Here is a 21,598-nt window from a genome sequence, read left to right on the forward strand (position 1 = left end):
TTTCAGATATTGGGAATTTTCCTGAAATCTGTTATTGATCACTAGTGCGATTTTGTTACGGTCCAAGAACACACCTTTTGCTGGCAGTTCAAAAAAATTTGTTGATGTTTGCTTGATGCACCTGTAGTTGGCCTCTCTGTTTGCATTTCCTGTGTGTTCTTGGGAAGAATGTTTTCTGCTGATGCTGGTGTGATGTTGTGTGTGCACTAACCAGGCCAGGGCCACAGTCAGCCCTCTGCGCCTGTGTTCAGGGTGGTAGTGACACTAAGTGCAGGGAAGCGAGGGCTGTGATTGGATGAGATCTTTTTGGTGGGCCCACGTGCCTCTGGAGCCCCAGTTTTCTCCCGTGTCTTCCCCTCGGTGAGCTCACGGCTGCTGTGATGGGACCCCGTTGCTGGGTTCTCAGCTTCTGTCCCTTTGGCTCCGGTGCTGAGCTGTCATCCATCCTGGCCGTTCCAAGGGTACAGGTGGTGCGTGTTTCTCTGCTTGCCTCTCTGCTTGCCAGTTGAGTTAGCACCAGGTCGGGGGGAGGGCCATTTTTATTTTGTTTCTGCACAGGCAACCTCTTCCTGCAAATAAGAACGTTCTATCTTCACAGTTAGGTAGGTGGTAGATAACGGGTCAAGAGCAGTGCTGGTCTTTGCCCCCTGGGCTGGGGAGAAGTTAGCTTTTGGGGGAAAAGAGCCAACAATTTCACAGTGTAGATGTTTAATACCTGACTGTTTTATGAGTTAGAAATGATTCCTGGTGATTCAGCTGTAAAAACCCGTGGCAGTGGTTGCTATGGAAATGTGACAAGTTAAAATAACAGCTTAATGTGAGAATGGAGCTGCCGTGAGAGAGTGGCGCTGCCCTGCTCTCCCGCAGTGTGGGTGGAGTGCTCTTCCCTTACCTAGTGCATTGTTAAGCACCATTTTTCCTTTATCCAGAGTGAATGGGACCTCCTGTCTTGTCCTCCTGCCTACAGCTTGGCGCAGTGACTGTTTCTACTGACATTTATTCCAAGGCAGAACTAAAGAAATAAGTGCTTGTTGCTGTCTGACCTTATATCAGGCCTGGTGTTAAAAACCCTATTGTTGTAATTAAGCCTGTGTGTAGGCTCTAGGGGAACTGAGGAAGCTGCTCTGTAATGGCCCTGGTGAGATGGCTGAGGGGGCCGCAGGTTCATGTGTGTCTCAGCTGTTCTTGGCGTGGCTGAGAGCCCAGCAAAGGGAACGAGGCTTCTGCTTCAGCAGGCGCCTCTTCCCTGGGAACAGCAAGACGATCGTCCTCACTACAAGGAAACACTAGGCGTCAGTGGCCTTGCGCAGAGAGGCTCAAGCGTGGGGAGATGGTCACAGACCCAAGTGGTCTGAGTTGGGGCACGGGGCAGCTGAACTCGGTGAGGTGGAGTGGGGAGTGACCCCCGGCCCTTGCTCCCTGCAGCAGCATATCTGCCAGGGTCATTTCTAGATTATTTAAACGTAATAATGTGCAAGGGATTGTAATGTGAATATAAGAATCCCTTTCAAAAGAAAGCACTTACAAACTTTTGGCCGTCGTATAAAGATTTTGCTGCTTAAAGGGATTTAATGTAAAACAAAATGTTCTTAAATTGAAAACACAAAGATTAAGATGGTGAAGGATGAAAATAGAGGCAGGAAGGAAAGGACAGTGGTGGTGTCCTCCCACGGCCCCCTGGTCTCTTGGTCCGGTTGGCTCTGGCAGTCACTGCCCACGGTGAGAGTTCCGAGAGCAGCGTGTGCGTGTGGTCATGTTGCAGCCTGGGGAATGGCATGCTCATGTGCACATGAATATTTAAATTTACTTAGTTGGCTTTCAAGTTAAAATTTCCAAATTTATGTTAATTACCTAGAAAAAAATAACACCCTGGATTCATTACTGAGTCATATACGATGCGGATGAGGTGAATGTGCTGGGTGTTTTCTGTCCACATGATCCATGTGTAACAGTGGCTCGGTTATCAGGAGACTGGGCTTTGGGGGAGGAGTCTCTGGTCTGGGGAGCAGCACAGGACATGTCTCCCCACCGTGAGTCCTGTTGGCATTGAGGTGAAAGCGTTTGTGAAGTGGAGGTGGCTAGCTCTTGGGGTGGCTGGGTCTGCCCACACCCTGACTCCCCAGCCTCAAACTTCTCCCCATTGCCCTGGGGAGGGTCATTTTGTAAATCCTTCTGCTTAAGGCGCTCCAAGGCCGGTTCAGGCTCTCTGTCTCTGTCCTGTATCCGCCTGCCTTTCTGTCCCTCTTATTTAATCAGTCATTGCCTGGTGTGGAGGCAGGGACAGCCTCTAGGAGGATGATAACCACAGCAGCTTGTTCATTTTTCTGTCCATCACTGGGCCTAGAGCTCCTGCAGAGGCCAGTGCTGGGAATTTTGCTTGTTTTTGCTTGTATGCCAGGCGAACAGTCCAGCACAGTACAATCCAGAACAAGGCTACGAGGGACTGGTCCTCCTAACTCAGCTTGTCCGCAGCCACAGAGTGCTCGGAGCGACCACGCTGCTGTTCATGTTGCAGAGCTCACCAGAAGCCCAGGGTGGCAAATGTTCACATTTGCATTAGAAGCACTTGTAATCATTTGATTTTCTCAGAGTTGATTTGATGAAAATCGGTGGGACTCACAGCAGCAGGCACACCTGAGGAGGTACACAGACCGCTCTCACACGGAGTGTGTGCTCGAGTGCTTTGCTAGATCATGGAGAGGAGAGACAGAGAGGAAGGCCTTCCGTCCAATAATTCACATCCCAGATGACCTCAACAGCTGGAGCTGAGCTGATCCAAAACCAGGTTCCAAGAGCCTCTTCTGAATCTCCCAGGCAGGTGCAGGGTCCCAAGGCTTTGGGCCATCCTCGACTGCTTTCCCAGCAGCCACAAGCAGGGAGCTGGATGGGAAGTGGGGCTGCTGGGATTAGAACCTGCATCCACATGGGATGCTGGCGTATGCTAGGCAAGAACTTTAGCTGCTAGGCTACCGTGTCAGGTCCTGCATTTCCTTTTTCAAGCAACTAATTTCTTTGGAATGCTTGAATTTTGCTTTTCCAGTTAGAGTTGTATCAAGACCCTGGGTGTTGGAACCGTGTGACGTGAAGTGAGAGTGGATGGTGTTTTGGGGGTTTGGTTTAGTCCTGTATGGGTGCGTGGGCGGTAGATGGAGGTGAGTTGATTAGACACAGTGCCTGCCCTCCCTACACCTTAAGCAGCTTGGGTAAGGGAACAGGAAAAATGCAGATCTCATTGCAGATTGCGTGAGGGGACTGCAGGGGGAGCTGGTGAGGCGAGGTGATCCCTACCGAGCTAAGGGCAAAGGCACCTAGGGGCCCAGGGCACGTTGGTGTCCCTGGAATGTGGGCCGGAGGAGCTGGCCTGGAATTAATGGAGAGAGGCCAGCAGGGGCCGTGCCAGGCAGGGCTTAGCGGAAGGCAGATGGCATTGGATTTGGAGTCACTATGCAAAGACCATCATAATTGATTCAAACACTTGACACATGCAGCTTTTGGCCTGAGAGCATTAAGTGAATCAATTCTGCATGCTTGCTGGATGCTTCCTAAGCTATTGTTAGAATTCCGGAGTTCAATCCACTTCCAGATTCCTCTGTGGGAACAGAATTCTCTGGGTGATCTATAATTACGGGAGATGGAGTTTGAATATTCAGATTATCAGGTGACAGTGCGTTCAGCAGAACACGACACATCAGCACAAAGCAGCGCACCCGAGGCCCCTTCAGGTGTGAGCCATCCACCCTTGGCGTGTGGAGTGAGTCACTCTTCCGCTGGGGTCGTTTTCCACTATGCTTGTGCACAAGCAACCACGGAAGGTAGAAGCTGTCTGTCACAGAGGCTGGGTGTGCTGACCACCTTGGAAGTTGGTGTTGCCCTTCAGAGTTCAGGGCAAGTAGGCTTGCTCAACATTGGATGGCTTGCTCCTGAGATGAGACCCCGTGGTGTAGAGACACCACGTGGGACCCTTACGTTCCATAGCACAGTACCTGGGGTGAGTTCTGCTCCACTTCTGAGCCTGGCTTCCTGCTAATGTGCACCTTGGCAGGCCGCAGTGATGGCTCAGCCACCCATGTAGGAGACCCAGGTGGAATTCTGGGTTGCAGGTTTTGGCTGGGCCCTGCTCTGGCTGTTACAGGTGTTTGGAAGAGCAAACCAGTGGATAGAAGATGTCTCTCCATCTACCTCTGTATTTCCTTCTTTCTTCTTTTTAAATAAAAATAAAAAATGCACAACTCCTTAGGTAAGCGAGCATGTGTTAGGGTTTCTCTTCCATGGACAAGGAGAACTGCCCACAGTGCACACTGCTGGCTGGGAGGTGAGGAATAAAGCCCCTTGTCTTGGACCCAGAAGTCCCGCGTCTTCACCCAGCATCTATAAAGCCGGCAGGTGGAAGATGGTGAGTGGGTGGTGTCTCAGCTCCAGGGTGGTCCCTGAGAGAGCTCCTTAGTGGTGTGAGCAGGCAGGTTGAGTGCCAAGCCACTGAGGAGGCCTCTGGCGTCTTGCAGCTTCAGGAAGACACTCGTTAGCACTTACCGTCACTGCTTTTCCCCAGAGTCACATATGGGTTATTCTCAGCCAGTCACACCTGAAGTGTGGTTTCTAAAATACATGTGTGAAACCTACTAGCTACTAATTATTTCATGCTGTATATTCTTTTCTTCCAATTAAAATTCATTTTTTAGAGCGAGAAAGAGAGTGCCTCTTTCCCCTTGTTCACTCCCCAAATGCTTGTGGTGGCCAGCATAATGGGGGCTCAGCCTGAGACCTGGGAACTCAAGCCAGGTCTCTCCCATGAGTGGCAGGGCCCTGACTATCTCACCACTGCTGCTGTCTCCTGGGCCTGCATTAGCCAAAAGCTGGAACAGGGAATAACCCGGGTACTCCGGTGTGGGACTGTGTCTTAGCTGCTGAGACACACACTCACCTCATGCCTCGAATATTCTCAACCGAGCGTGGAAAGCATTCCAATGACATAAACAGTGCTGTGTGAAAATTCAAGGGTCATCGAAACATAACAGATATTAAAATGATGCTTCACTTAAAATGAAGAAATTGTGTGTTTTTGATAACCCACGTGTGTTTCTGTGGAAGATCCTTCCATCATCTAACACTGGTGTCTCAGTGTTCGGACTCATCCCATTGCGGTCTCCCACTGGGCTTGGCTCGTCCTCCTGCCCTGGGCCCGAGTGCAGGCACCACTGCTGCCTCCACAGGACCCTAGGTCCAGCAGCTGGAGGAGCCGTTGTGGGTTTGTCCTGTCCGGTGTGGTGGCCCTGCCCACATGGCTGCTGGACACTTGGAGTGCAGCTAGTCTCCACTGAGAAGTGTTCTAAGTGTGAATTATACACCCGATTTCAGACTTGGAAAGGAAAGGAGCAGAGGCTGTTGCATTCATAGTTCTAACACTTGATCTTAGCTGAAAGGCTGAGAACTGATTGTCAATAGTTCTTAAAGTTGCTGTGTTTGAAGTGAAAGTATTGTAGGTTAAATAAAAGCATTATTTACATCAGTCTTTCTTGTCGTCCTAAATTCCCAGTTGCCTTCTGTGGCTGGTGGACAGTTGTCCGTGCCAGATGGGGCTCTCCTGATGGTGCAGTGAGGCGTGCTGCTCCGCACGTGTCCTTGGGTGAGCAGCATCGGGGCATCTGGGGCGGGTTGGAAGCAGAGTCCCTCACACATCCCAGGCCTGCTGAGTGAGCGCTTTCAGAACGTCCTGTGTAGCTCATTCGCAAACTCCAGTTGGATCAGTGGAGTGCCTAAGACTGGGATGGCTAGACTTTGCAAATAAAAACAGGAGCCCAGTTAAATTGGGTTTTCAAATAAATAGTGAATGCTTTCCAAAAAATACAGTATATTGCAGTTAATGCATAGGGCATATTAATATGAAATGTGGCTTTCATGAATTTTAGAACTTAACTGGAGATTCTAGGGTTTGGCAGCCCCACTTATCTTGTCTGTATCTGCCTTGTTACTCGAAATTCTACAATCTCCAGGCAGAAAGGACAGAAAGAAAAATGCACGGGGTGATGGAGGAGTGCAGGTTTGCAAAGAAGAAGGAAGCAGAAGGGAGGTAGGAAGATGATGAGGCGCAACAAGACCACACTTAGGACTAGTAGGTTCTTTATTTTGTAATAGTTGCATTTTCTTCCTGATTCCTGCATCCTCTGGTCATTGCATTTTCTGTAGTGGTCCCTAGAACATTGCTGAGGAGGTGGTGTGTGTGCGAGTGAGACCGTGAGGCAGCGAGTGGTCCCCTCTGAGCCGGACCCCCAGCCTCCCTGTACCCCACCTTCTCCGTGGAACAGTCCTCTCCTTCTGTGCCCTTAAAGAGAGCAAGGCTCTGGAATGCCAGCAACCTTGCCAATTTCATCCTCGGAGGGTTTTCTTCCCTGTGGCATCCTGATGGCCGTCTTTCAGATGTACAACAGCTCGGGGACTTGCTTGTATTGTTTGTGCAGGTTCCTTAGGGGCTGCAGTGGGTGGAGAGGCTGAGGGGAAGGGGAGAAAGGGGGTGCTGCCTGTCTAGCTGAGCACCCAAGTCAGAAAAGGCATGTGCACCATGGCTCTTCCAGCACGTCTGTCCCTCTCTGCGTGCAGTGTGGGGATAGGCCTAGGAGGTACAGTTGGTCCTGGTTTCCAGACTGGCAGGGTGAGGGGCATGCCCCCAGTGCTGTCTGTCCCCACTGCATGCACTTGCAGACAGCCAGCCAAGGACCTCGCAGGGATGGTGCATCAATGCATGTGTGTCCGTGTGCAGGTGGCTCCTGAGAGCCTGCCTCACGTGTCTGTCTGGAACATGCATGTAAGAATCGACACCCACTGATTTAAGGCAGAATTTAGTAGCTTCCAAAAAGTACCACAAGAATCTTATCATTAAAGAGTTGTTTGAGAGGAACAAAACAATGCAGACTTCTTAAAAAAAAGAAAAAGCTGAGCTGGCAAATGCATCGTTTCTATAAATCTGTTCCCTAGTAATCTTTCATCGAGATGAATAATTAAAAACTTGAATACTGTATTTGTTTCACTCTGTGCTTTAAATTAAACAGTGTCAGGTCCCTCCCCTTGGCCACCAACCTTTCCTTTGATTGGTTGAATGTGCCATCAGTCACATGGCAGCCAAAAGCACGCCTCCGCTCTGCTTGCATTTGTGTTCACAGATGTGCTTGGTTTGAACAAACTGATCCATTTCTTGATGGGAAGAAAAATCTTGTTTTGCTTTTCACTGGCTTCCTTATGCATGGGGCTCTCGCTGACTCTGGAGCAGCTGCTGGCCAGGAAGAATGCGGGGTGAGTAGCAGCGCATCTTGAATCAGGCGTAACCTTGGTGAACTTCAGGGCAGGTTCGCGAGCCTCTGGGTGCTTCGTGTGGCTTCACATCTTTGTGATTAAGATGTGTAGGCCGAATTAGAGTGCTGTTAGCTACTGCAGGAACCGGACCAAAAGGAAACATAACCTCCATCAGTAAAACACCCCCAGAAACATTTGAATTGTGGATCAAAATGTGTTTCTGCAAGATGTTGACTTCTCAAACCTGAGTGCTTTTGTATTTATAAGCAAATGTTAATTTAAGCAGATGTTGATTTTATAGTCTCCTGCCATTATGGCAGAGGAGAGTAGAACAGAAGGTTAAAAACATCAGAAATAGCTAAGCCGTCTCCGCAAGGAAAGGCGTTCAGTGGTGGAAGGTGGTAACTGTGCATGGTATTTAAAGTGACCAGGCAGAATTTCCATCTCTGTTTTCCTTTTTCCCTCTCACTTCTCCCCATAGCAGGTCAAGGTGCATCTAGGGCTTTATCCACACAAAGCAAGGTTCAGGCTCCTGGACAGCTACTTCCTGCCTGGCCTCCCAGCGGCTCAATGCCCAGGGGATCGGTGTGAGGCCAAAGGGCAGCCGTGAGCAGGCATTAGGGTAGGACCTGTACAGCACAGCCCTGAAGGCACAGCTCTAGGAACAGGCCTTGTAATTATTTGCTGTCAGTTTCCCAGTCTGGCCATCCCTTCAGGCTCCCTTTAAATAGTGACTTCCATCCCACAGGTGTTTAGAACATACTGCTGTGTCTCCACCCGACCTCTGTAGGACTGGCGGATTTGTCGTCAGCACTGGTAAAACAAATGCCAAGAGTTAAAGGAAAAAAAAAACAACACTCAATTCTCTTTTAAAGAAAAAGTTAACAGTTTTCAGCCATTGTAGCTTTAGAAGCTTCAGGTCAGAAATCACAGAGATCTCGGATCTTTTGAATGCATGGATATGGCATGCTAGTTTATGCTAGAGGAAGCACCCGTTGGTGTTTGTGAATGTCCTCTCAAATCCCGGATCTGAAACAAAATAGCTGCCCACTCGGGGGTGCAGGTGCTAGTTGAGACTCTTGAGGCTCTAGGATGGCTGTGTTTGAAGTTCGGCGTGTATTTCCTCACCTTGGGAGGAGGGGTCACTGTGTTTTTCCATTCCACATTCCAACCTCAGGTTTCCAAGAGGAAATCCTGTGTGAGCGTCCATTTTCCATTGAGTTCAGAGTTTGTTCATTAATGTGACAGTTCACTGATGCATTTAACACCTTTTAAAGCCTGTGGTGCTATTCAGTCACTGGGTACCATGCTATTCAGTCTTTGGGTCCACCTTGGGGGAGCAGAGCCATGACCCCGCCCACTTGGTTTGAGCTGCCTGGAGAAGTGCTCATGGGGTTCATGCTGTGTTATGGCAAAGGGCCTTTGAAATGCATGCTGAGTGAAGAGCAGGGGACCGTGAGCCCATCTGTGGGAAGTGAGCCATCTGCATTTGGGACTGCGTTGCCGGTGAAGTGGTATGGAGCTGTGATCTAGAAGCTATGTAGGGAGAAAGGAGAAGATTCCAGACTGTGGGAGCAGTGTGTGCTAAGGCTTTCATGCAGCACTCAGGGAACGGCAGACTGCTTTGTAGCTGCATCAGAGAGAGAGGAAGGGGAAGAGGAGAAATGAGGTTGGCACTGTGGGCATGCTGCAGTTGAGGCTGGCACCATGTGTATGCTGTGGTCAAGGCTGGTACTGCAAGCATGCTGTGGTTGAGGCTGGCACTGTGGGCATAAGAATAGGAGTTTGATTAATACAAGGATACTTTTTTAAGAGATTTATTTTTATTTGAGAGAGGTATAGAGAGAAGGAGAGACAGAGAGAGACACACACAGAAAGAGATCTTTCATTTGTTGATTCCTTTCCCAAATGGCTACAACAACTGCAGCTGGGCCAGGCTGAAGCCAGGAGCCAGGAGCTTCCTGGGTCCCTGCACCTGCGTGGGAGATCTGGAGGAAGCTGCTGGCTCCTGACTTTTGACCAGCCCAGCTCCTGCCTTTGTGGCCATTTGAGCAGTGAACCAGTGGATGAAAAGTATCTCTCTTTGTCTCTCTCTGTAACTCTGCCTTTCAAATAAAGTAAAGCAATTTTAAAATTTGTTTTATTTCAAATTTTTCATATTTTGTTAGAAGGCATACATTACTTTCTAAATTACAAACTCATTATTCAAAAAGTGGACAGTTTTGGGGTGGACGTATGGCACAGCAGCTGGTGCCCTTGGAGATCCACATCTCCTGTCGGAGAGCCTGGAGTCCCAGCTCCACTTCCCAATCGAGCTTCCTGCTAATGCTCGCTTTGGGAGGCAGCAAGGGAGGCTCCAGCCCTTGGTTCCTGCTGCCCATGGAGGAGCCGTGCATTGTGAATTCCCGGCTCCAGACTTGCATCTCATTCAGTAGGCCATCGTTGTTGTGTTTAAGGAGCGAACCAGCACATGGGAATGCTCCTCTTGTCTGTGTCTCTGCCTTTCAAATACATAAGCACATGCTTTTAAAATGAGCAGTTTTAACCGGCTACGTTTCTGTTCCTTTCCTCTGAGATATGTGAATGTGCTCAAAAGTTATGGTAAGAGGGGCTGGTACCTTGGTCCCACAGATTAAGCCACCAGTTGCAGTGCCGTTACGGTGTAATAGAGTTCCAGTTCAAGTCCCAGCCGCTGCACTTCCAGGCTGCTTCCTGCCGACGTGCGTGGGTCTGCAGTGTATGATGTCAGGAGTGCTTGAGGACCGTGTTGGAGACCCAGACGGAGCTCTCAGCTGCCGGCTTCTGTCTGCCCCGACTGAACTGATGCCTTTCAACTAATGAAATGTAAAATCCTAAAAGCCTGAACTGTACATATTTACCCAACATCTCTTAATTCTTATTTATTTATTTTTCTGATTTTAGTTCTCGAACATCTCCCAGTAAAGAAGCGGTTATAAGGAATGGTAAGCTGCCCAGTTGCCTTTCTGACTCCTGGGAGAGGGGTGGGATGGAAGAGATGACGAATGTGCCGGCACCAGGGGCCCTTGTGAGCATCCGCTGGACCAGCAGGTTCTGAATTCTAAGCCAACCAAAGCCTGCTGTCGCTCACAGCTCAGTTAGACGAATACGTTGATGTCGCTTAATCATGATGTTTACATCACTCTTTGACAGGTCAACAGGCTAATGGGAGTGTGACAGCCGTCCAGAATTCTGTAATACCCGTCACCCAGGTACGGCTGTGTGAGTGCATGAGAGCGTAGTCCGTTTCTAACCGTGTGGGAGCCACTGGGAAGCTGTGAGCAGTGGGTCGGTTGATAAGAAACAATTTGCTGCCTGCACTTTGGATGGAAACGTGTCCACTGTCCACGGGAATCTTAACGGCGAAAAGTGTGGGAGCTACTCGAGCTGCACGTGGGCTCCTCCCTGTTGTTACAATACTTAGTTGTACTGTTGCGGCTCTCCAGGCAGGATCATCACAGGAACGGTTGTTCTCCGGTCCTAGGTGTGCTTGCTTTGAGCTTCCTGTTAACTAATTCTTTCCCCATGTGTGTTTACGTGGCAGTAATTGGTCAGTCTTTGTAGTGTGTGTTTTAGGGGTTTTCAGTCCAGGTCTGGTGCTTGCATTCATCTTTCCTAGAACCCCCCATTTACTCCCGGGAAGCCTTGTGTACCAGGCACACACATTTACCCTGTGAACCTTCTTTATTTGATGAATTAGGCTCCGAACGACACTCTGAGCAGAGAAGGACGTTTCGGGGGAGAACACTGGAATGTGGCCAGAAGCTTGGGGCCCAGAAGCCCAGTTAACGTCTCCGTCGATGGAATTCCCTGCATTCTGTTCTGGGCCAGAAGAATCACGCTGAAGTTTAAGAACCAGACCTGGCTGGAGTTTGCCAGTGACGCCTTTGGCCAGAGGGTGACAGTGGACACCAGTAACTCTAACTGCAGCGAGCAAAGTGCCACGTAAGTGGGTCTCTGGTTTGGAGGAGGCTCCGGGCTGGCTGTGTTCTGGTAATCATGTGAGTGCCGATTCTGCCATTTCAGCAGAAGGAAACGAGGCAGTGCCTGGGAGCCTCTAGAGTTTATAGGGAAAGACTAAGGAACGAACATGGCAGACTGCAGCTTTTCCCCCCTGGCAGTTTGCTTCTAACCTTGAAGGTGATTGTCACAACAATCTCTGGAAAATGAGAGTTTGGAAATGGAAGGTTCCCAAGCCCCTTCTGCCAAAGACAGACAGTGACTACAGGGTTGGTGTCAGCTTTCTCCGATAGTGTCAACGCACGCTGGTCCTGCCGCTGGAAACAGCCGTGAATGCCGCACAATTGCATTGTGGTTAGTGACTGGGAGGGAAGAGGCTCAGCCAGGACACAGGCCGGACGCCGGGGGTGCTCCTGAGACCCGGCCCTTTGGTTGGGCAAATGTCAGGGGATCCTTTAGGACCTTGCAGGGTAGTTACAAGGATCTGAGAAAAGCAGAATAACCACAGGTCTCTCTCTGAAAGGGCAAATCAATTTCCAAGACCTTTATCTTCTCTTCAGGCATCCAAGCGAAACATCTTTGCTTCTGTTTGCTCTGGTTCAAGACAAGGGAATCTGGCATGTCCCACTCCCTTTCTGCAAACACGACTTTGCTGGGTTAATCGATGCTTTCGCAGGGCCCTCTGCGTTTGTCCTGGCCTGGTTTTTTGGAGTAGAATGCTTTGTATACACTGTAGTGCATGCTCTCTCTCTCTTTTTCTCTGTTTATTTTTATAGTTTTGTAGTTTAGTTTGGCTGGACGTGTCTCCCCCTCAACCCTTTCCCCTGCTCATCTTTGCTTCTTGACAATTCTTGATGGGGAGTGGTAAAGGAGGTTATATTAGCATATACTGCAGAACCCTGCTACAAGTGTGAGTAGGTATGTTACTGTTCAGAACAGGGCTGCTTGTTTGGGATTTGGAGGCTGGTGGGAGAGCCCTGGGGTCCTCCCCGCTTTGTAGATATCCCTATCCTTAGTTAGAGCCCAACTATCCAAGGCCCCAGGCCTGCCCACAGCTCAGGGCTCCCGCCTCTTCCCTGGAGGGCCCTTAGGGAGTGGCTAATTGCTTGGGTGTCACCTTGCCTGCCCTAGCTGACTGCCCCTGGAGGCTTGGAGACTTGGTGGGGAGAACCAGGGCACTGTGCTTTCTGCTGGGGTTTGGAATTCTTGCTGATCCCTAGGGACCTGGAATAGAAAGGATGGAAAATTGACTCCCGGACCTGTGAGTTTTGTGCCTTTACAACAGGAGCTGTAGAGGAGGCTTCCCAGGAGGTGAGGCCTCCAGGCACCAGCTCTGATGCCTCGTGTTGGGTGGATCAGAGAGGATCGTGAGAAGGTCCTCGGTTCCCAGGAACCTGGATGGGGGCTGCTCACAGAGCCGACCCTGCGAAGACATAACCACGTGAGGCCAACGCTCAGATGACTGAGTCAAGCTTTCAGGGGGAGGCACCCTGGGGGTCCTTGCATTTGCTGCGGGAGTCATGTCCTGTGCCCAATCCTAGCATCTGTGTTGATTTTGAACTTGGCCTATCAGCCTGGAGAATTCAGAGACCATTGGGAAAAGCTGAGAGAAGGGAGCTCGGAAGGGTACATGGAGTTTTCTTGCTGAGCTTGTCTCGTCCCAGGCCAAGTTGCTCTTCTTGTGCCCTGTGAACAAGTCAGTGCCCGGCTCCACGCTGAGTGATGGGTGTGTTTACTGTGTTGAACCTGGGCCTCGTGATCTTTGCTGGGAAGCCAAGCTTGTTAGAAAGCGCCAAGGAGACCACGACTCCTGGAGTGGAGCACGGTGAGGACGGGAAGCCACGAGCAGCTCCGTCCGGGGGCAGGTGCGGGCAGAGGGGGTGGTGCCCAGGGACAGCCTTGCCCTGAGGCTTAGCTTGTGAGCTGCAGACACAGTTTCTGGGACACAGAGCTCTCCTGATTCCTTGAAAGAATCGGGGAAATTTCTCCTGGAATGAGTGACCATCTCATTTATAAGTCACCATTCAAGAAACGTGTTTTCTTCAAAGTGTTTCCAGTGTCTTGTTCTGACCATCAAACTAACATACCCAGTTCCTGCCAAAGGAAATTTGTCCCGCTCCCCCTACCCCAGCGAGGCCCTGTGGACCGCCACGAACATGAGACCTACAGCTCTGTGTCTGCTTCGTGGCCAGTGACTAACTGGATTCTTCTGCTGCTGTCTGTCCTTCCCTTCCTGGGTGACACAGACTGACATGAAGGGAACAAACGTCCCTGTTCTTCTCTCCAGAGGTCACAGGGGACACTGCCCCTCCATCACCTGCGTTCCACACCCCAGCGTGTGCGGGATGCCGTGTGCTCTTAGCACTTCAACCAGGGGGAGAGCTGGGCGATGAGTGCCGTTGATGTGGTTACTCCCTTGAGTGAGTGGCAATCTCTCCCCGCACCAGGCAATCTTGTGTTTGTTTTTAGGAAAAGGCGAATAAATGTAAGTATTAAAAGCTTAAGAGTCAGTCTCTAGACCCTCAGATGTCTGTCCTGTGGTGTCTGACTTGATTGCATTCTGTTTCTCAAAAAATCATTGCTTACCTCAAGATTGTAAAAAAAAATGTTCTCCATTCTCTGTATAAATGTGGCTTTGGACATTGCACTGAGTCTGTGGTCTGCTGTGAAGTCACTTCTAGTGCAGTGCGACGTCAAAGACGTCCCCATTCTGAGTGCCCGTGTTGCTTCTGTTTGCTTAGGTTGTCTCTGAAGCTGGGTGATGCTGAAAGTCTCGCCGGCCTTGCCATCAGGTGAGTGGTAGAGCTGTGTTTATTTCTACATATGGGTGATACTTCATTTCACACATGAGTATCAAGAGCTTTCCATGTGCCAAGTGCTGTGGTATGTCGGATGCCATACCTACCTGATTGTCAGGCATCACAGAGCAGAATCTCGTAATAAGGTCTTGGTAGTTCCTACCTGAACACTTCTGCTTCCTGCCCTGGGCCTCTCAGGTCGGGACTTACAGGATGCATGGCCTGGCGATGTAAAATCTGTTGTTTCTGAGCAAAGATTAAAGTCGGAGAATACAGAAAGCCAGCTGTGCTTGGCGAGGCTTTAGTGTGAAGTTGCTCTCGACAGCTCCCTACAGGAAGTCACGCCTGTTCCTTAGGTACAGTGACAGTCCACATTGGCTGACCTTCATGTGGCATGGCTCATGTGCCCACAGGGCTTATCCGGGAAGGTCGGGGAGAGCAAAGTGAAGGTATTAGTGGTTTTCTCCTCCAAATACAGTCCTTCCTTGTTCTTGTAGAACAGCAGTGTGGCCGTAGCATGTGTGTTTCTGCCATGACCTGCAGCCCCAGCAGGCTGTGCCAGGGCAGTGTGTGGGCATGCTCCATCGGACACGTCTGTCTGGGGAGAGCATTTGTGAGTCTAGGAGCACCCACACCGTGTCTGCCTCTTATCTGGGAAGACAAGGTCCCAAGGAAGACTGAGGCACGTCACACCTCGGCCTAACCCAGGCAGCTTTCTTCCTCACAATCTGTGCCCACGTTCCCATAGACACCAGTGTGTCACTGGCAGTGACTTAGGAACCATGTGCCACTCATCTTGCAGAGAAACTTCAGAAGGATCTGGAATCTCAGAAGGCAACCAGACACATGCACACACACACACACTCATGCACATGTATGCAACCATACACACGTGCACACACACACACACACATTTGTTCAGTATAGAAATGGGTTCCAAACCTAACTTTGCGGTCTCTGTGGTCCACACACACTTCTCAAAGTGGAAAGTGGCTTTTGTTAATGCTGTCTTTGGTTTTCCAATGTGATGTGCCCTTCTCGGGCCTTTCCTCTCTCCATGGTGGCGTCTTCCCGCTCCGCGTGTTCGGAATGGAAAGTATTCTCCCAGATACTCCTGCCATGGCAAATAGATTACAGGATAAATTTGTTTCAGTGTATCCATTTTCTAAAAAAGATTTATTTATTTTTTTTGGAAATGCAGATATATAGAGAGGAGGAGAGACAGAGAGGAAGATCTTTTGTCCATTGATTCACTCCCCAAGTGGCTGCCATGGCCGGAGCTGAGCTAATCCAAAGCCAAAAGCCAGGAAATTCCTCCAGGATCTCCCACACGGGTGCAGGGTCCTAAGGCTTTGGGCCGTCCTCAACTGCTTTCCCAGGCCACAAACAGGGAGCTGGATGGGAAGCGGGGCCGCTGGGATTAGAACCGGCGCCCATATGGGATCCTGGGGCGTTCAAGGCGAGGAGTTTAGCCACTAGGCCACGCCGCTGGGCCCAAGCCCTGGTTTTAAAATCACTGTTTAGATCAATGCCTGTTTTTAAGATTTTTCTTATTTTTTTAAGCAATAATAAGCACAAATAGAAGTTGTTTTTCAAAGGAAGGTTTGAGCCCCCCCCCCCTTCCGATTAACCTTTCTGCGTTCTTGCACGTGTGGGAGTCTGTGTTGCTCATGGTGGAGGTTACTGTTTGGGGCGATCCTGCCTCTGATTCGAAACCAGAGGAAAACGTGCCAGCAGAGGGCGCCGTTGCACTGCCGATGGCTGAAGCCCTCCATCAATACCACACGGGAGAAAAGAGCTTCGGGGGCAAGCTTTGTTCTGTCATTATTTTCAGATTCGTCCTTACCAGTGACAACAAAGTGCCCGTCCAGAGTTGGTTTAGTTTGTACCAAGTCCAGATTATTTTCAACAATTCAGTCTGTGCAACCTTCAATGCAACTGGCGTATACGCCCCTAGGAGCTACTCGTACCACTGCCACCTGGTCAGCAGCCTGCAGGGGGCAGATGCGCTGCTGCTGCCCAGAGACCCCGGGCACCTGCCCAGCCTGTGGGAGGTTGCATTCACTGATTTCCAGGTAAGGAGCGTGCTGCCTGTCCCTGCCAGTTTGGGGCAAGGACAAGAGGGGAGCAGCCATGCTGAGGGTAACACTGGGGTTTGTTCTCATTTGCTAACAAGTGGAACGAAGTGGAGCAGCACTTCTCCCTGAAGGAGAGAAGGAAGGGGAGGGAGAGGAGGGGAGAGAGGGGGAGAAACAGAGAGATCTTCCACCTGCTGGTTCAGTTGATAAATGCCTGCAACAGCCAGGGCTGGACCAGACTGAAATCAGGAGCCAGGAGTTACTTCCACCGCTCTCACATGGGTCCAGCCCAAGCACCAGAGCCATCTTCCACTGCAGGGAATTGCTTTGGGGGTGAAACAGCTGGATCCCAAACAAGTGCCCCTATGGCATGGTGGTGCCACACCACAATGCTGTCTGGGAAAGTCTCCGGGGAGAGGCCGCTTTCTGCTGAGATGTTGTGTAGCCCCTGCTTGCTGCTTCCCTGTGAGCAAAGCTCGGCCTGCTCTCTCTCCCAGCAGCAGGCCCGCCGTGTGGGGATGTCAGCTGTGCTGTGTGTCTGGAGGGGAGGATTTTGGGGTGGGGAAGGAGCTTGCCTTTGGGGGTCATCCGGCTCAGTCGCGAACAGGAAATACATGTTGGCAAAGGTGAGGGGACGAACCCTTGTGCAGTACTGGAGGGAATGCAGATGCCATGTGTGTGGTGGAGACGCTTGGCACCTTCGGGAGCCTGGCCCGCAGAGTCCCCACTGTCTCAGCAACATCTAGAGAGCGGAGCCGCTGACAGTCAAAGCCTCTCTCCTGGAAATAATCAGGCCACTGTATTTGTATGTCTGGGAAGACATTTTTGTTCCCCCATGAGGGGTCTTCAGAAAGTCTGTGGAAAATGGAATTGCAATATAAGTTTATGATAGTGCAAACAATTTTTAAATCCATACATAGGGTATTTTTTTTTTCACAGTACACATTTCCCCATGCACTTGTGAAAACCCCTCTTAGTCTCTGGGCGTGCTGGCTGAGATCCAGCTCTCCCCAGCCTGGTCCAGGTCTGCAGGGCCGAACACATGGAGGACAGAGAGTGCTGGGGCCAGGAGAGGCAGACACACTGTGAATGTGTAAGCCGGGGCTGGGGCCAGGACTGAAGCTAGACTGTGCAACTGACAAGTTCCTTAACTTTCCAAGTTTCCCTACACAAAAAAAGGGGAGAATAAAATAGTGACCCACACAGCCACTCTCGTGGGTGCTAAAAGGAGGCGGTGTCTTGTATGGCCAAGTCCGCCAGCAGCATTAGCTTTTATGGTTATGACGCTTCATCCGGCTGAGTGGCACACTGTGCTCCCCTCAGAGACCCTCCTGTCTAACTCCGTGGGAAAACGCCCGCCCGCAGGAGCTGAGCTGTGACGCCTTGGTGAGACTTAGGTGCGCCCTGCAGACGTCCAGGCGCCATGGTAACTGTGTTCTCACACGACCCAGAGCGTTCGCCTGGCTCAGGTTGAAAGAGGTTTTCTTTCCAAGTCTGCAGTCGAGGTTGGTGCTACCGAGCCGTGGATCCCAGGAGCCCTTCCTGGTGACAGCCCCACACGCTGGTGTTGCTGGGCCAGTTCCTCAAGTACTGTCCGGTTCCTCAGTTGAAGGTTGAGCCTGGCGAATTCCTGGGCCAGAGCTGCCAGCCCAGCTGGGCGGCACACGCGAGGGGCGAAGGCGGTTGCCGTCACTGCAGCTCTTTGCTTCTCCCGACAGATCCAGGCCTTCGGCATCCAGGGTGCGCAGTTTGCCAAGGCCCGAGACTGCGCCCCTTCCTTCTCGCCCGCCGTTCTCATGGGCCTGGCCACGTCCCTGATCCTGCTGCTCGTGCTGGCCTACGCCCTGCACATGCTGGCCTACCTGCGTGCTCTGGACCGGCACTACGAGTGCCTCGCCTCCCCCGCCCGCTTCCCAGTGCCCAACGCTTGCGAAGCCTCGGAAGAGAAGGAGCTGCTCCAGGGCCAGGACGCCGAGTGCTATGAACTGAGGAGCCGCGATGTCTATGATTAGCAGCCCAGACCCTCGCCCCCACCTCGCCCACAGGGGCGTGCAGGAACGCTCCCCGTCTGGGCCGGCTTGTGATTAGCTTGGTGAATGGAAAGGAGGTACGGACGGGTTGTTTTGGGAGCGTCCACTGGCTGACCTAGAGCGCCCTGGGGTTCGAGATGTCCCGACTGCTGCTCGGACACCCCTTGAAAGCAAAGGGGCGCTGTGAAGTCGGGAACTGAGAGAGAAATGAAGATGAGCATGAGGGAGGCGTGCTTGTTCACTTGGTCTGGCCCCCGTTGCTGGGGCAGGCTGGATGGGATTGGCGTAGGGATGACCCATCCACGATTCACTGTGTCCTGGAGCTCAGAATGGCTGTCTCCTCTCTAGTTCAGTGGTGGTGTGACGGTTTAGCTCATTGCTGGGTTAAGTCAGAGCAGTGTGCCTGCTCCATGAACACAGTTCTAGACAAGTCTCTCAATCCCCTCCAGTGAGCTTGTGGTCCCTAAACCACTCCCCACCCTTAGTGGCGCTCTCACCAAGGATCCTGGCGGCATCTTTCCCCTTTTAACCTCCGCTCTTCTCCCCGTCCCTTTCAGTTCCTGGTAGGTAGCCACAGATCGCTTCCCCTTCTGTCCTCACTGAAGCTTCTTGCTCTAACAAGATCCCAAATGTAGGTGCACAGCGCACTTGACTAGGCAGGGTGTGAAATGTGACTCCCGTGTTCTTAGGAAAAGAACCCAGTTTACAGGGAAGATGTACTGCCCGAGCCTTGGGATGCAGGTGGGGACAGGGCAGGTGCTCGGCGAGGTTGCGTACTTGTCTGAGAGCTGAAGAGCTACCTCGCACTGAGAAATTGTTTTCCTGGGTGTCCGTTGCGATGGGTGTGACATCCGGTCCTGGTGTGAGCAGCGCGGAGGCTGACAAGGACACTGATGTTTCTGGTAGGTGCCACACCCTTGTCTGTTTCCTCTGGCTCCGTAATTCTGGGGTGAGGATGTAGGTTTGTTTCTAGCCCTCTCGCTACTCTGTAGGAGCTCAGTATGTTCTAATAAATTCCTTCTGCTTTGATGATTTCTGGAGTAGATTCTGTAGTTTGCAATTAAGACGCTTGCTGGGAACAGATTCCCAAGACGGTGGGAATTTGGGTCAGTTCTTGACTCCATCTGGCTGAAACCCAGTGCAAATCTGCAAGCACTAGAGACCATGAACTGGTGGTACTCATGCCACTCAGAAATAAAGCAGATTTTCCCTGTGGTTGCCTGGAGTGTCTGCTGGTGTCCTGGAGTGTCTGATAGGTTGCAGGTGCTTGGAACTGGGACATATTTGAAAGCAAGATGGGCTATCAGGAATGATTTCTCAGGATAGCAAACACAGCATTGTGCCTGGCAAACTGGGAGTTTATCGTCATCCTGGGCGTGGGTGGTGCGCTGCAAACTTACAAGCTCCAACATTTATCATTGTCATTATTTTCTTTCAAGATTTATTTATTGTTATTGGAAAGGCAAATTGAATTTATAGAGAGAAGGAGAGACAGAGAAAAAGAGCTACCAGCTGGTTCACTCCCCAGGTGGACTCAACAGCTGGAGCTAAGCTTATCTGAAACCAGGAGCCAGGAGCTTCTTCTAGATCTCCCATGTGGAGCAGCCGGAAAAAGGAGCTGGCACCCATACGGGATGCAAGGTGAAGATTTAGCTGTTGAGCTATGGTGCTGGGCCCCATCATTGTCATTAAATTGTCACTATTATCTTTGTGAGATATTGTCTAGCTACCTTGCTTGAAGACCTTGTGATCTCACCAGAGGGGTTGTCAGCCCCCACTTCTTAGCAACTGGTCACCTTCTAGCCTGTGGTAGGGAACCAATCACGGTGTCAACTGTGGGATCGAATTACAATGATAGTTTTGCCGTTTTCAGCAAGACTCGGAGGAAGTGTGAGAATGGGTCTGGACACGCAGCCCAGGAGAGAGGTGCATATTTGCAGCTCATGATGTGAGTTTGTTTGATGTGAGTTGTCTTACCAGTTCTGGAATTTCAGTGTGTTGATTTCGGCAAAGCTTCAGGACTGGCTGGAACCGTCTCGCTTAAGCCTTCGTGGTAAGTTCCCCGGGCGGACTCCTTGAAGGATCAGTTGTTTACCAGGTAGGTAAGACAAGGACGAGTGAACATGGCGAAGGACAAGCAACTGCATCTGCCAGCTGTCATGGCTGCGGAGCTGTGAGAGCATGCGCACGGGTGGGCGTGGACGGGTGCTTCAGAATGGGTAATGGAGGTCAAGAGATGAGTTCTTTTGGGTGCAAATGCTTTTCTTTTGAAATCTGTGTATAGTTATGTGCAATTCCGTGGACCTAATATTTAGAGGGGTAATGAAAAAAACTGGAGAGAACAGGAGGGGCCGGATCACTGTGCTCAGGTGAGAAAGGGCCCTGGAGAGGTGCTTGGTGGACTTCGAGCAAGATGACATGGGAGTGTGACTAAAGAGCCAGCGTGCCAACTAGGAGTTGACTTAGCAAATGGGATTAAAATAGGACTTGAACTGGTGGAAGCTGGAAGAAGTTTTGGGAGGTTAGCATCCAATTGGCATGTCACAGAAGATGGATAGATGTTTGATTTGGGGTACTGCTGCAAGGCTGTGATCCCAGTTTCTGGAATTAGGGAGGAAACCAGGCTGGGAGAGAAAGGTCCCCATTGGCAGGCCCTGTAGTAGAGGGTGGAATAGGCAGCTGGATGTGTGGATCTTGGTGAAACAGAGCTGTGGGTCAAAAAGGGATGTAGAAATGTGGCAGATGTTGGCACTGTTCCACTTAGCTGCCTCTGGCCCTTACCCTGTTGGTTCGTCCTGGCCCATCTTTCCATTGCCCACAGCCGTCCTCGAGGGCTATTCCACACATGGCAGGCTGGAAGTAGCCCTAAACCAGCGACTCCCAGTAACTGGGTCAGTGCCCTGGCTTGCTTGCCCTGCCACTAAGAAAGCTCTCTAGATGGTTTCCTGGAGTTCCCCTCTGTTGCAAATCTTTTTGATCCTTTGTAGCACTTGCCTGAGTGTCTTAATTGGTTGGGTGCCTCTTTTCTCTGTCTTATGCGACTGCTCACCTGCTGATGTTTCCTGGTTCCACTTCCAAAATAGTCCACTTGCATTGGAGTCTCATCTGCTTCTAGGGAAACCCACACTAAGGCACGTCATAGTGGACATTTGGGGCAAGTTGAAAATTTGGTGCAAGGGGGTGTTGATGAAAACAGAGATGAAATCACCCAAGAAGAAAGGGTGGGTGGGTGGTAGGGTCGCTGTGGAGTAGGTTGCAACAGATGCATTGTGAAGGAGCTGTTAGCAATGATGCCGGCACACTGACGGAATAGTCTGTCAGAAGGGAAAGAGGGAGGGACCTTCTGGGAGGAGCAAGTCGTCAGCTGGTACTGAAGAGAGTGGAGTCAAAGAAGGGCCAGGACCTCCAACGCAAGGACGTGCTTATTTCC

The 21,598-nt window shown here is 50.9% G+C and overlaps 1 protein-coding gene across 1 annotated transcript; it reads left to right on the forward strand.

The window, feature by feature from the left end:
* The first annotated feature begins 7,189 nt into the window (after positions 1 to 7,189).
* Positions 7,190 to 19,198, forward strand: ATP6AP1L (ATPase H+ transporting accessory protein 1 like). The gene is made up of 7 exons (XM_040985886.1): positions 7,190 to 7,284; positions 10,207 to 10,247; positions 10,456 to 10,514; positions 11,003 to 11,247; positions 14,004 to 14,054; positions 15,895 to 16,135; positions 17,857 to 19,198. Exons 1-7 carry the CDS (start codon positions 7,190 to 7,192, stop codon positions 18,148 to 18,150), a joined length of 1,026 nt encoding a protein of 341 aa, XP_040841820.1. The 3' UTR covers positions 18,151 to 19,198.
* Positions 19,199 to 21,598: the final 2,400 nt, after the last annotated feature.

The sequence above is a fragment of the Ochotona curzoniae genome, unplaced genomic scaffold, assembly GCF_017591425.1.
Source record: "Ochotona curzoniae isolate NIBS_2020 unplaced genomic scaffold, NIBS_Ocur_1.0 contig_4501, whole genome shotgun sequence".
NCBI classification, from domain to species: Eukaryota; Metazoa; Chordata; class Mammalia; order Lagomorpha; family Ochotonidae; genus Ochotona; species Ochotona curzoniae.

Bases quoted from the DNA above. Each gene is read 5' to 3' on its own strand.
- ATP6AP1L (XM_040985886.1), top strand. From the start codon at position 7,190: ATGGGAAGAAAAATCTTGTTTTGCTTTTCACTGGCTTCCTTATGCATG. The intron at 10,248-10,455 runs GTAAGCTGCCCA...ACTCTTTGACAG, and splicing joins AGAAGCGGTTATAAGGAATG to GTCAACAGGCTAATGGGAGT. The intron at 11,248-14,003 runs GTAAGTGGGTCT...CTGTTTGCTTAG, and splicing joins TGCAGCGAGCAAAGTGCCAC to GTTGTCTCTGAAGCTGGGTG.